This window comes from Asparagus officinalis, chromosome 7, assembly GCF_001876935.1.
Source record: "Asparagus officinalis chromosome 7, Aspof.V1, whole genome shotgun sequence".
In the NCBI taxonomy this organism is placed as follows: Eukaryota; Viridiplantae; Streptophyta; class Magnoliopsida; order Asparagales; family Asparagaceae; genus Asparagus; species Asparagus officinalis.
The window spans coordinates 88471135-88484073 of NC_033800.1; the positions used below are offsets into that span (position 1 = coordinate 88471135).

At 37.7% G+C, this 12939-nt stretch overlaps 1 protein-coding gene across 1 annotated transcript in view; it reads right to left on the minus strand.

Moving 5' to 3' along the window:
- Window positions 1–12939, minus strand: part of LOC109848854 (RNA pseudouridine synthase 2, chloroplastic) — a 43770-nt gene that overhangs the window by 30573 nt on the left and 258 nt on the right. Inside the window, 2 exon segments of the mRNA XM_020418561.1 lie at window positions 12899–12936; window position 12939. The exon segment at window position 12939 is cut by the window's right edge and continues 258 nt beyond it. Of these exon segments, the coding sequence (XP_020274150.1) occupies window positions 12899–12936; window position 12939 (39 nt within the window).

A 12939-nucleotide genomic window follows, 5' to 3' on the forward strand; every position in this document is an offset into this window, starting at 1 on the left:
ACATAGCGTTGGTCGTGGGAATCGAAAGTGTGACCATTGTGGCCACACCAACAATATCTCTGAAAAGTGTTTGGATAAGTTTGGCAAACCAGAGTAGGCTCAACAAGCTGTTGTATCTACGGATCCGTCACAAGAACAACTTGAAGTGAAAGACTTTGTGACTATCTCTCGGGCTGAGTATGAAAAATTGGTCCAGTCCGCTAAAGCTGTAGCTCCCATTGCTACTCATGCTACTCCATCAGGTATGCATGCTCACTATACATCTGTTGAGGACTGGGATGTCAAATCAGGTGCGTCAAAGCATATGTCTAGTATAAAACGAGTCTTTTCTGCTTCATTTTCTTCTACTTCCATTTCTTCTATTACTGTTGCCAATGAAACTTTCATGTGGATGGTCAGGATGTGGTATCTCTTCGAAATAATTTAACTCTTCATGATGTTCTTTATGTTCCAAATTTCCCTGTCAATCTTCTTTCTGTCAGTCAAATTACAAAAGATCTTCAATGTATTGTAACTTTTTTCCTTCATATCTTCTTATGCATGGATTGGTTCTGGACCTGAAGGTGTGGCTTGTACCATCTCCACAGTGCCCAACAGTCTACTGGCTCGACTTATACCTCCATGTTTATGGATTCTTCCTATTTATGGCATTCTCGTTTAGAGCACTCGTCTATTGCAAAGCTTAAGAGTATTCTGCCTATTGCGTCGTCTTTTAGTCCTTTTAATTGTGAATCATATCAACTTGCGAAACACACAAGGTCTTCTTATTCTCCTCGTCAAGAGAATTGTAGTGTTGTTCCCACGGAGTTAGCTCATTCAGATGTCTGGGGTACATGTCATGTTGAGTCTATCTTGGGTTTTCGTTATTTTGTGGTCTTTATAGATGACTTCTTTCGTATGACTTTGGTCTATCTTATCAAAGACAGAACTCAAGTCGCTAATGTAATAAAGGTTTTTTTTAATGAAATAAAAACTCAATTTCCGGAGCCATTGTGTCTTTCGTACTGATAATGCTCTTGAGTATGTGCAACGTGATGTCTCCCTTCTTTGTGAATCCCAAGACATTCTTCATCAAACCTCTTGTCCTCGAACCTCCTAACGTAACGATGTTGCTAAGCGTAAACATCATCATCTAGTGGATGTTACCCGGACAATCATGATGCAGATGAATGTTTTTAAGACTGTGGGTTGATGTTGTACTTACTGCTTGCCATCTCATTAATAGAATGTCTTCTTCTGTTCATGATCAAGTTCCCCATTGTCTTCTATTTCCTCAAAAGAAATTGTTCCCTCTACCACCGAAGGTCTTTGGTTGTGTGTGTTTTGTCTATGATACTTGTCCCAATCTGAACAAGCTCTCTCCTTGCTCCATCAGATGTATATTTGTTGATTACTCTCGCACTCAGAAAGGTTATCATTGTTTTGATCCACTCAAGTGAAAATACTATGTTTCAGTGTCACCTTCTTTGAGTGTGTTCCTTTTTTTAGTCCTACGCCAGATGATGTTCATATTCCTTTGCCACTTTCTATTCCGGTTGAGGATCTTGTTCCAGCATCTCCTTCTATTTCTTTTGCTATCAATCCCTCAGACAAGAATTTAAAGTTGTACTCTAGGCAGAAGAAGAAAAATCAAGCTAGCTAAGATGATCCCTCCAATCCTCCATCCTCTAACGTAGGTCCCCACACCATAACTTCTCCCATTGTTGTTCCTGATAGTGACATCCATATTGCATTGAGGAAAGGTAAACGTTCCACTACAAAGTCATCTATTGCTCATCCATTGTCTCGTTTTGTCTCTTATGATCAACTGCATCCTATGTACCAGACGTTTTTGTTGTCTTTATCATCTGTTTCTACTTTCTATACCCAGGAACTCTCAGGAGGCGTTATGTGTACCTAAGTGGAAAAATGCAATGAACGAAGAGATGTCAGCATTACAACCTCATGGAACCCGAGAACTTGTTCCGCCACTCCCAATTACCAAAATTGCCAATTGCAGATGGGTATTCACAGTCAAATATTGTCTTGATGGCAATAATGATAGATACAACGCAAGACTTGTGGCATGTGGATTTACACAAACTTATGATGTGGATTACTTTGAGACTTTTTCTCTAATTGCTCGTCTGAATTCCATCAGAATATTATTCTCTTTGGTTGTCAATCAACGCTGGTCGCTCTATCTTTTCTGCATGGAGACTTAACTGAGGGAGTGTATATGGAGCAACCCCCAGGATATATTGCTCAGGGGAGACTCAAGTTTGCAAGCTGCGTAAAGCAATATATGATCTCAAGCAAAGTCCATGTGTGTGGTTCACAAAATTCAGTGAAGTAGCTAAGCAAGCTGGATTCAGGAGATGCAATTCAGATCATTCAGTGTTTATCAGGCAATGATCCACAAGGTGCGTAATTCTGGCTGTCTATGTAGATGATATTCTATTAACTAACAGTGATAGTTAAGGTATTGAGGAGAGCAGAGAGTTCCTCAAAAAACACTTTGTAACTAAAGACTTAGGCCGACCTAGATATTTCTTGGGAATTAAAATCGCACATAAGAAAGATGGAATTGCATTGTCCCAGAGGAAACATGTGCTTGACTTGCTACAATAAACAGAAATGCTCGGTTGCAAACTAGAACGTGCTCCTATAGACCCTAGCTGGACCCGTGAGCTGAGTCATCAAGATACTTAAAGATGCTGGAAGGTAAAGACGAACCTTACGGTGACACGACCTGACATTACGTTTGTTGCTGGACTTGTCAGTCAATTCATGCATAAACCTAGAGAGGTTTATTGGAAAGTTGCCTTACATCTGTTGTCCTATTTGAAGAATGCACCTGGCAGAGGTTTACTCTACAAATGTCATGGACATCTTGAAGTCACCGATTACTCAGATTCTGGCTATGCTGGTGACAAAGGAGATAGGAAATCTACGTCTGGTTACTGTACCTTTGTGGGAGGAAATCTCGTTACTTGGAGAAGTAAGAAACAAAACATTGTGATACGGTCCAGTGCTAATGCTCAATATAGAGTTATGGCAAACACTGCCTGTGAGATGATTGAGAAAGCTTGGGTTCCCTCCAAAGGAACCTATGCCTATGTATTGTGATAATCAAGCGGCAATCTACATAGCTAGCAACTCAGTATTTCATGAAAAAACCAAGCATATAGAGATGGATAGTCACTTTATTAGGAACACAGTTCCAAGTGGCCAGATTACCATTCCATTTACATCCCCTTCTACACAGCTTGCAGATGTGTTCACTAAGGCTGCTTCTAACCACTTTCAGTCCTTGTGTAACAAGCTGGGCATGATAGAAGCTTGAGAGGGAGTGTTAGATGTCATGAGTCATGTAGTGTGTGGATATGTGGGTCTTATGTGGGTTACTGGATATCCATTTAGTGTGGATGTTACAAACTCTACATATATGTAATCCTTCTCTAATTAACGGTTCTCTCTCCTAACATATGTGTGTGTATCGATAATCTAGTTCACAACTTAGTAGCAAGGACTTGAGAGATAAAAAAAGATGTAATTTGAAGATTGTTGTGATAAACAGCAGAGTTCACTTCCATCAAATAACTAAAAATAAATTAAGATCCATGTTTTTCAATAAATTTAACCTCACTAATCTATCTTAGTCCTAAGGACACATAAGTTCTCAGTTTTAAAGTGATGAATAAACCATCCTCTATTATGATTTTCAAGAGGACAGATTCCACAGGCATACATAAACACCTTATTACAGAGCATAAAATGACAGCAATCTAAGAAACACATACATATTACATACTTTCTATTTGAAGATCTTTTGTAATTTTTCCATATAATCATCTTTCCTTTTACTAACTCCAACTAGAAAAGATAAAATATTATGATTGTATTAAAAAAGAAACCTGGGCTATGAATGCCCTCAGCGCGGAACAAGTTGCTCCCTCCGGATGAAAGAACACTATAATTGGTTTCAGTCCTCATTGGCTCATCCTCCTCAAAGGCATTGTTAATGAACTTGAGATTTAAAAGAACCAAAACTATTGGGCTAAATTACGATAATGGTAATATGGCATTTTGAGTCGACGACCCCCTTTACTGATATGGTATTTCAAATAACTCCAACTAAATTATGGTAGTTTAACTTTGCATTTGATGTGTTAAGGTCTCATCTCTCATTGCTGTGAGAAATTGGTCACGTGCAACCTCATGATTCATAAGGCTAATTAAGAGTGTTGATATAGCACTCATTTATAACGTGACAAGGGGGTTAGGCGGATGAAATAACTAACCTTGATTCCCCAAATTCCTCCATTTTTTGAAATATAGAGCGAGAGAGGGAAAGAACATGGAGGAAGGAGAATTTTGAAAAACCAACCAGATGGCAAAGATTCTCTCAATAAGAGAACGTGAGTTGGGATAAAAGAAGTTGTTGGAGAACTCTGAGCTACTAGAATTGTCAATCACGGACAAGAAGGTAATATTTGTTGTACACTTATGAGATATCTTGTTGATTTTTTAATGGGTAAAAGGTTGATTCTTTTGAGTTAACTGAAGGAGAAACCCTAATGCCCTTCCCTCCATACGAAAAATTAGGGATTGATGAATGTGCATTTTCGTTCCCCTAACTAATTCCTCCTTTGTTGCATGTAGTGATGAACCCAAATTTCAAACTTCCCCTCAAGTTATGTCCCAATTTTGCAAGCAATTGAATTGAACCTCGAATTGAACTAATCTGTCTTTGACATTTCAACAAGTCTCTGTCACATTAGCATCTCAAAAGTGGTTAAAAAGTCATGTGCTTGCAAGTGAGTAATTTGCCGCCAATTTCTCACTGGCGATGAGACATGAGGCCTTAATTCATCGAACATAAAATCAAAATACATTAGTGTAGCCATAGTTTTTTAGAAAATTGTTAAATAGGTTGACTCAAAGCTAAAACTATTGATTGTATTAAATTGGATATTACAAGGCTATAAGCCTACAACTAACATGCAACTCAATTCATTGTTTCTCAGATCATTCTGCAAGTTTATATCTCGAGATTACTACATAACCATATTTCTATCGAATCATAGTCCACCATGACGGGTCATAGTTTTCATTAACTATGGAATTGTTAATTTTAACTTGATCTGTTTCCATATATACTCAAATGTCTAATCATATTTAAGCCATTTTTGTATAAATTTCTTAAATAAGTATGCGTACTAAAAGTTGAAATCATTTCAAGTTAGCATCTTATCACAAAATTTTTTGCAACATCTATATGGAAGTTCTAATTTCTAAATAACCAATTTTATTGTCCCTTATTCTTCCTCTGAAAATCGAAGGGAAGGAAATTTTTGCCACTAATATTTATTTGGATGTTTACAACTCCATTAGTTAGAAAACGAGTTTGCACACCCATATTTGGGCAATTGCTTAAGTGTATGGTATATCCAAGTAGTTGTGAGCGCCTAAGAGAGCATAGATTGTTGTTTCTGATTGTGAGTTGTAGTAAGATTAGAATTTTGTTTTTATTTTGAATTTTATTAAAGATAGGATTTCAAACATTATATATATTCTACACTTTTCTTTGAAATGAATAGCATGAGAGTTAGATGAATAAAGTAGAAATTAGAGAGTTTGTGGAGTAATTCCTCAAAGGCATGAAGCTATTTTTTTATTAGGTGTTTTGCGTGAGACCGGTCTTTTCTCATTACTTTCCGTTATTTTACCCTCAAATTTAATTGTAGATAATGGATTAATCCAACTCAAACAACAACCCCTCAAAACTAATTCTAACCTCACATTATTGCTATGTCATCTCAAAGCTTTTCCCCGTCATAAGTTCGCAAACCACTCTGCCTCTTCATTCTTGCAGTCATTTCTATTCATGACACGAAAATCCAAAATCATGAACTCAACAACAACGACATTATGCGCTATTCTGGTCCAACTTCTATTCCTCTTCTTTGACAAGTTCAAGTCTCTACCTCCTCATCTATATATCCATTGTAGACAACCCATAATTAGAGGTGGCAAACAGGTCACATAGGGTCAATTTTAGGCCAAATCAATTTTTACTGAACTCATATAAGCTTGACCCGACTTGACCCGTTTATTTCATGGGTTATGTCGACCTGACTAGTTTAATAAATGAGCAACTCGATCCAACCAATTTAATAAACAGTAAATTTGAATGCTAAAATAGTAAATCCAACCAGTCTAATGCTAAGACCTAAGCAATAACCATAAAATTCAATAGCAAACTTGAAATTATTTCCCTTTTCTCTCTCTCTCACCCCTAATCAAGTCAGCTTGCAAAAGCAACTTTTAAACTTCTATCAATTTTTACATAAAGTAGAAAAAATCATAGAGAATCCTAATGCACAAAACCTGGTACTTTAATTTTCTCTTTTATACATCTTTCTCTCTCCCCTTCTCTTTCCTCTTTTTATTCCTCTCCCCAGTGATCCTTTAATTCTCTTCATCTTTCTCTCCATATATCCTTTATTTCCTCTCTCCCAATTTCATCAATGGAGGACCTGGATCTGCAACTGCGCACTGTGGAAGACCTAAAGACCCAAAAAATTTGAACATGTAATAATTCGATCAACACATGTAACCTGTTGGGTCTTATGGGCTGACCGTGTAATATCTATAATTTTATTGATAGCAAAGAATATTATGAAGTAAAGCAATAAGTTAATATTACCTTGTGATAAATATTTAAGATGAATATGTAAATATGGAAAAGAAATAGTAGGGGCTTATGTAATTGAGGACGTGTCATGAATAATGAGGACTGGTATTACAAAAAGAGGAAAGGACGCAAGTCTCAATAAGGATGAGGCGGCGGTGATGTGATAAGGAAAGAGATAGAAAGAAACATGTGTCCCATGATTAAGAGCAATGTGGTAGTGGGTGCTATAGGAGGGACACTTATCCATTCTTCTTGTAAAAAACCCTTGCTCCTCCATTCTTCTTGTAAAACAGCTAGCAACTAAAAGAGAGAGAACAAAGAAATGAAGCATGAACTAGAGAAGGAAAAGAAGACGAAAAAGAAAAGGAAATGAAAAAAAAAGATAAATAGGAAACTAATGAGGTAATTTCTAAATATATTATTTTGGATGTAGGAATGTATAGTTGTTAGATTTATTTGAGTTAAGATATGCTTAAAGGATATCACAATAAGTTAGATAAGGTTAAGGGCAGTGTTTTCAATGCGCGAGGCGCAATGCGGGGCGCAAAGTTAGTTTACGCACACATGCGCAAGGCGCAATGCGACGCGCGCGCCCGAGCGAAGCGAGGCGCAGTTCATACCACAAAAATTTTGAGATATACAAGATGAATGACAAACATATATATTTGTGAAATTTCACATAAAAAATGTCAATGACTCGAAATATTCAAACTTTCATACTAATATATTGCATGACACTAACAACTATATTGCTAAATTTTATTTTCCTTCTTTACAGGTTATAAATGGCGAATCAAGTTTCAACTTTCAAGTCAACAGTCAACTAATAGCAGTGTAGCACTACACCTAGTGCAAATAGCAAGAATCAATACTCGCAGTCTCGCACAAGAAATCAAATAGTATCACATTTTCAACAATTATGATTGATATCATGATATGTATTAATAAGAAGCACGCAATTAGTCTGTAAATCTCTTTGTAAGTTAATTAGCATTTCTACAGTCAAACATTTGTAAGTTAGTTAGCATTTCTATAGTCAAACAATCATTTGATTAACCCCATCTTAACAGTCAACTGACTCAACACAATGTTTGAACAAAACTTCTCTACTCGCCAAATAGTTGTCAAACAGTCAACTCTAACTTCCTAGCTCACTATCTCAAATCATTAACTCAAGTTATTAAGTACTAACTATTCAGTAAAGTAGTAAACATTAAAAATCAGTTTACTACCAAATACCGGAACACGATTGAGCTCTTAAGTCTTAACAAAGATAAACGAAGAAAAAAAGAAAAATAAAAAAGGCAACAGAGCTGTTAAGTTCACGTGAGAAGAAAAAAAACGGCAAAGAGGTGAGACCGAACTTTCGATAAGAGAACGAAAAGAAAAGAAACGAAGCGGGGAGAGAAAAGGAAAAAAAGCGAAGAGGGGAGAGAAAATCGAACAGAGAAAATCGAACAGAGAAAGAAAAGAAAAAAAAACGGCAAGCAAAAAGAAATAAAAAAAAGTCGGGAAACAAACCTTCGATCACCGCAGGAAGCTCACCGCGTTCTTCTCGTCGTCGGCTGTTCGTCGTCCTCTGATCGCCACCGGAAGCTCGTCGTCCTCTGCTCGCCGCCACAGGAGAAGGAAGCCCTAATTCTTTTGTGCAAAGGTAACAATCGAAGCCCTAATTCTTCTTTACAGCGATAACAATCGAAGAGGTGAAGTGGTTTGGGACCTTGGGTTTAATATTGAGTCGGGTTTGTACCCGATAGCCCGCTTCTAACCAACACACATCTGCAGTGAAAACCAGGCGATCGCCTCGCGCATCTTCTGAAGCGTTGCGGGGCGTTCTGAGGCGCGCGCTTCGTGTAAGCGTAGCGCCCCGCACCTCATGCGGGGCGCTACGTCGCCGCGCCGCAGCGCTTTGCGCCCGAGGCGCGCGCCTCAGAGCACTTTTAAAATCACTGGTTAAGGGTATATCAATGTTTTAAAAAACCACCGTCTATCCCACCTAGGCATACGTCTAAGCCTAGACGGTACTTAGACCGCCTACCTAGCACCTAGACAGTACCTAGACTGTCTATTTAGGTTTCGGGAGTACTTAGAAGAGTATGGACTGCTTCTGTGGACTGCTTATGTGGACTGCACCCTTTAATCGTAATTTCTCCGTTGTAGCCTCCACATCCTCCGAACTCCTCCAAACTCCTCTAGGTTTCAACTATGAACACCTCTTCTACCACCTCCGACCTTCATCCTCCACCACCCTTAAATGAAGAAAGAAATCCCTCTATGCATCAATCCAGCACCTAATCTTTCTATAACATTAGTATTTACTATCAATTATTGTAATTAAAAAATAAAAAATAAGAAAACCGCCTAGGCCCCTGCCTAGGCGCTAGCCTAGGCGCTAGACGTCAAGTCAAATGCCTAAACCACCTAGTGCTTTCTGTAACCTTGGGGTATATTACTCATGATGTAAGCACAAGTCTCTAAACTGAACTGGAAGCTAGTATGGACATTTGACATGTGCTTGTACTAGGAATGCTGGAAGGGAGTACAATTGTACAAATACTCCTGAAGAACCACACAAGGATTTGGATTTTTGCAAAAGACAGACCGTTAAGTAAGGCTTACATATTCATTAGTTTATGATTTTCTTACTATTCACTTACAAATGTTATAATTTGATGTACAAGTATGAAGCTCATGTTAAAAGTATATTTTAAGATACTATGAGGTAATACTCGTTGGATTTATTATGTATGGATATTTGATTATACCTTGTAGGCTTTACATGACACACTAACCTTGCCAAATGATATTTGTATCATGTTGAGACATATATTGAATAGTTTGTTGGCTAATAGTGTACACCAAGTAATTAAGTAAATCATTGGCCTATCATGAACATAACAGGAAGATTGCCACCATAGGCAGTCTGGGCCAGACAAATCGCCATTCTAGACAGTCTGATTGAATAAGACATAAAAGGAAAAGTGTTGTGGTAGGCAACCTTTCTAGACAGACTGCCACTATAGGTAGTCTAGTTATCAAGATAGTGTGTGACCATGATTTCTATGCATAAAACCGATTTCTAAAGGTATTGCATATTTATTATTAGACTCCTTGTTTAGACAATATTTTGATATAAGCATGGATTCATTTACACAAATTATTGTATAAGTACCAATTACTGAGCATGTGGAAAGCTCGCCGCAAACATAAACAATATTTCACATGAATATGGCTTGAAGGATAGATCCAATGTGCTTCCAAGACGTAAGCTACACCACTGTTTTAAAAAACCTCCGCCTAGTCCGCTTAGGCGTACCCCTAGACCTAGGCGGTACCTAGGCCGCCTAACTAGCGCCTATCACCTAGGCGGTATTTAGGCTGCCTACCTAGATTTTACGAGCGTTTAGAGGAGCATTGTCTACTTACGTAGATTGCACCATGTAGGCCTTGATTGTGATTTTATGTATCGTAGCCTACACGTCCTCCAAACTCCATTAACCTCTAAATATGAACATCTCCACTATCTCCTCCGACCTTCAGCAAAACCTCATCGATCACCACTTAAATGAAGAAAGAAAAAAAAACGCCCAGAAACCACTTAGGCACCCGCCTAGACGACTAAGCGCTGGGCGCCAAGTCTGACGCCTAGAAGGGCCCAACGTTTAATGTAACATTGAGCTACACCATTTGTTGCGTACTTGCGTATGACGATGCATATATTGTAAGTTTAGACTAGGATTATAAGGTTTTTATTGATCAAGCTTGTGAAATTTCATGTTTGAAGAAAATATTAGAGTTAGGCTTCACAATTCCTCTTAATTGGAGGATTTGTGGTCGGCGGTCATGTGCCTTAATTTTATTATTTTTTATTAATCATTTTAGTTTGTAGGGCGGCAATCCAATTATGATCGATAACCATGTATATCAACCCGACTCCATTTTGACGAGTAGGGTTCATGTCAGGTAATGGGCAGGATAGTTTTTAGCCACCCTTACCCACAAAGTGCTTCCACCATTATTCCTTTCTTCCCCAATAAAGACTTCCTTCTCTGCTCCTCCTAACACTTCTTTTCATCCATCGCCTTCAATCAGTTTCTAGAGCCAATTTTGGTCATCTTTAATCTATTAGCAAACTAGAATTGCTAATCTGAGTATGTGCGATTGGTAATCAATGAAAACTCAAAGGTCTTTTGCAATTTTAATTTGTAGGCATACTTGAGAAGTTTAGCACACATAAAAAACTATGAATTGTCTATGAACTCCTCACGGGCCTTAGATTCAACTTAAATTAGCACTTTATCTTTACAATTACTTTAGACATTTAGGTAATTCTATTGTTGAATGATGATTTACCACTTTATTAGCTATAATTTTATTTCACCGGCGATTTAGTGATAATTTTGCATTTACATTGCGTCGAGCTCTTTAGATTATCTTTTAGAAACCATATATTTGCTTTGTGTCAATGTCTACTAGACTATCTATTTTTACTCTCATGGATTCTCCTCTTTCTCTTTCTACACTTCATCCATCATATACAATGTTAGAGAAAGTGCTAGGTGTCGCTAGGCGCCAACCCAGCGCCTAGCGTCTATGAAGGGCCTAGGCGGATATCTTCTTTTTATTTAGGCTTAATTGCACTTAAATACCTTATAGTTTGCCCTACTTTGTACTTATATATCCTCACTTGTTTGGTAACACTTATACACCCTAAAGTTTTTAAAACGTGCACTTATGTATCTTCACTTGTTTTTGGCAGTGCTTGAATACCCTGAAGTTTTTAAACTTATAATAAAATACCTAAAAATTTAAATTTGCACTTACATACCCTTAGTTATGCAAACACGACAATTCCACCTAGTTGCAATTAAATTTAGTTTTAGAAAACATTAGGGTAGTAAGTGTTGCCAAAAACAAGTCAGGGTAAGTGTAAAGTAGGAGAAATTTAGAGCACCTGGCTGCAATTAAATCATGCAATTAACTAGAGGCGGAGGTCTTGCTAAAGGTCGGAGTCAGCAGAGGTCAGGGCGGAGCCATATTGGGCCAAGTAGGCCCAGGATCTTTTGATTATAAAAAACAATTGATAAGGACAGTTAGCTATATTTATTTACTAGGGGTTAAATGTAATAAAGTACCTAACTTTATAAAACCCCTTGTTTCCTCTCTGGCTCTCGCTTCTTTACATAAAGTGGCATTAACTGCGACTGTGAGAGAAGTCCACAATGCTCACATCATCGTCTCGTTGCCACTTCGCTCTTCTTCACAAGAATGTTATTCAAAACATTATATTCTAATTAGAAATATAATTTTGAAAGCCTTGCTATGTAATGATATTTAGATGTTACTGAATTGTGCAAAAAAATTATATATTATCATGCATAATTAGTTTTTGAACCCCAATTATCGAAATTCCTAGCTCTACCACTAGTAGAGTTTTTTGTAGTCAGTAGAAGAGGTCGGTGAAGGTTAAAGGACATGAATGCGGTTGTGGAGGGAATCACAAACACAACCTAGGTAGTGAAGTCTGCGTAAACAGCTGATGCTCCCCTAGGCGCTTCTAAGACCTAGGCGAACGTCATAAGTACCGCTTAGGCCTAGACGGACACCCAGACCACTTTTTAAAACATTGATAATAGCATCAGTTAAAATGAAAATATATAATTGTCGTCCAATAGTTTATGGTCATGCAGTATTTCATGGAGAAATCATTACTATTAATGCTCTCAGGTCTCAGCTTAGCTTTATAAACACGTCAAACATATTAATGCTCTCATTAGATAAATCCATTATGTTATAACATCTCTTGTATCGTACGACATATAAATTTTCCTATTTTATTTGTTTCCTTCATATATGTTTTCTTACCGGCAGCGTTTCCTCTGATCTCATTCATATTCGTATTCACTTTTGGCGGATGTCATATATGAGTTTTCCTTACCAGTATTCAATTTCATGTATGTAACCGTATTCATAATTAAAAAGCAGATACGATATACGAAGCATCATATCTGATACATTCGCACCTTTAATTGCAACAAAGTTATCATTAAAAAAGCTAGCTACTTTACAGTCCATATCTATATCACAATCAAGAGAGCAGACTATAATCCACAGAAGCTAACACTAGTCGGAAACGGAAGCAACGTTATGCAAATAACTCAGCTCTTGATTCCAGTGCTCAAATGGCAACAAAATTTGAAATTCTAACGCAGAAGTTACCTTTTGGACGGTGCGGCCGTTGACAGCGACGAGGCCGGAGC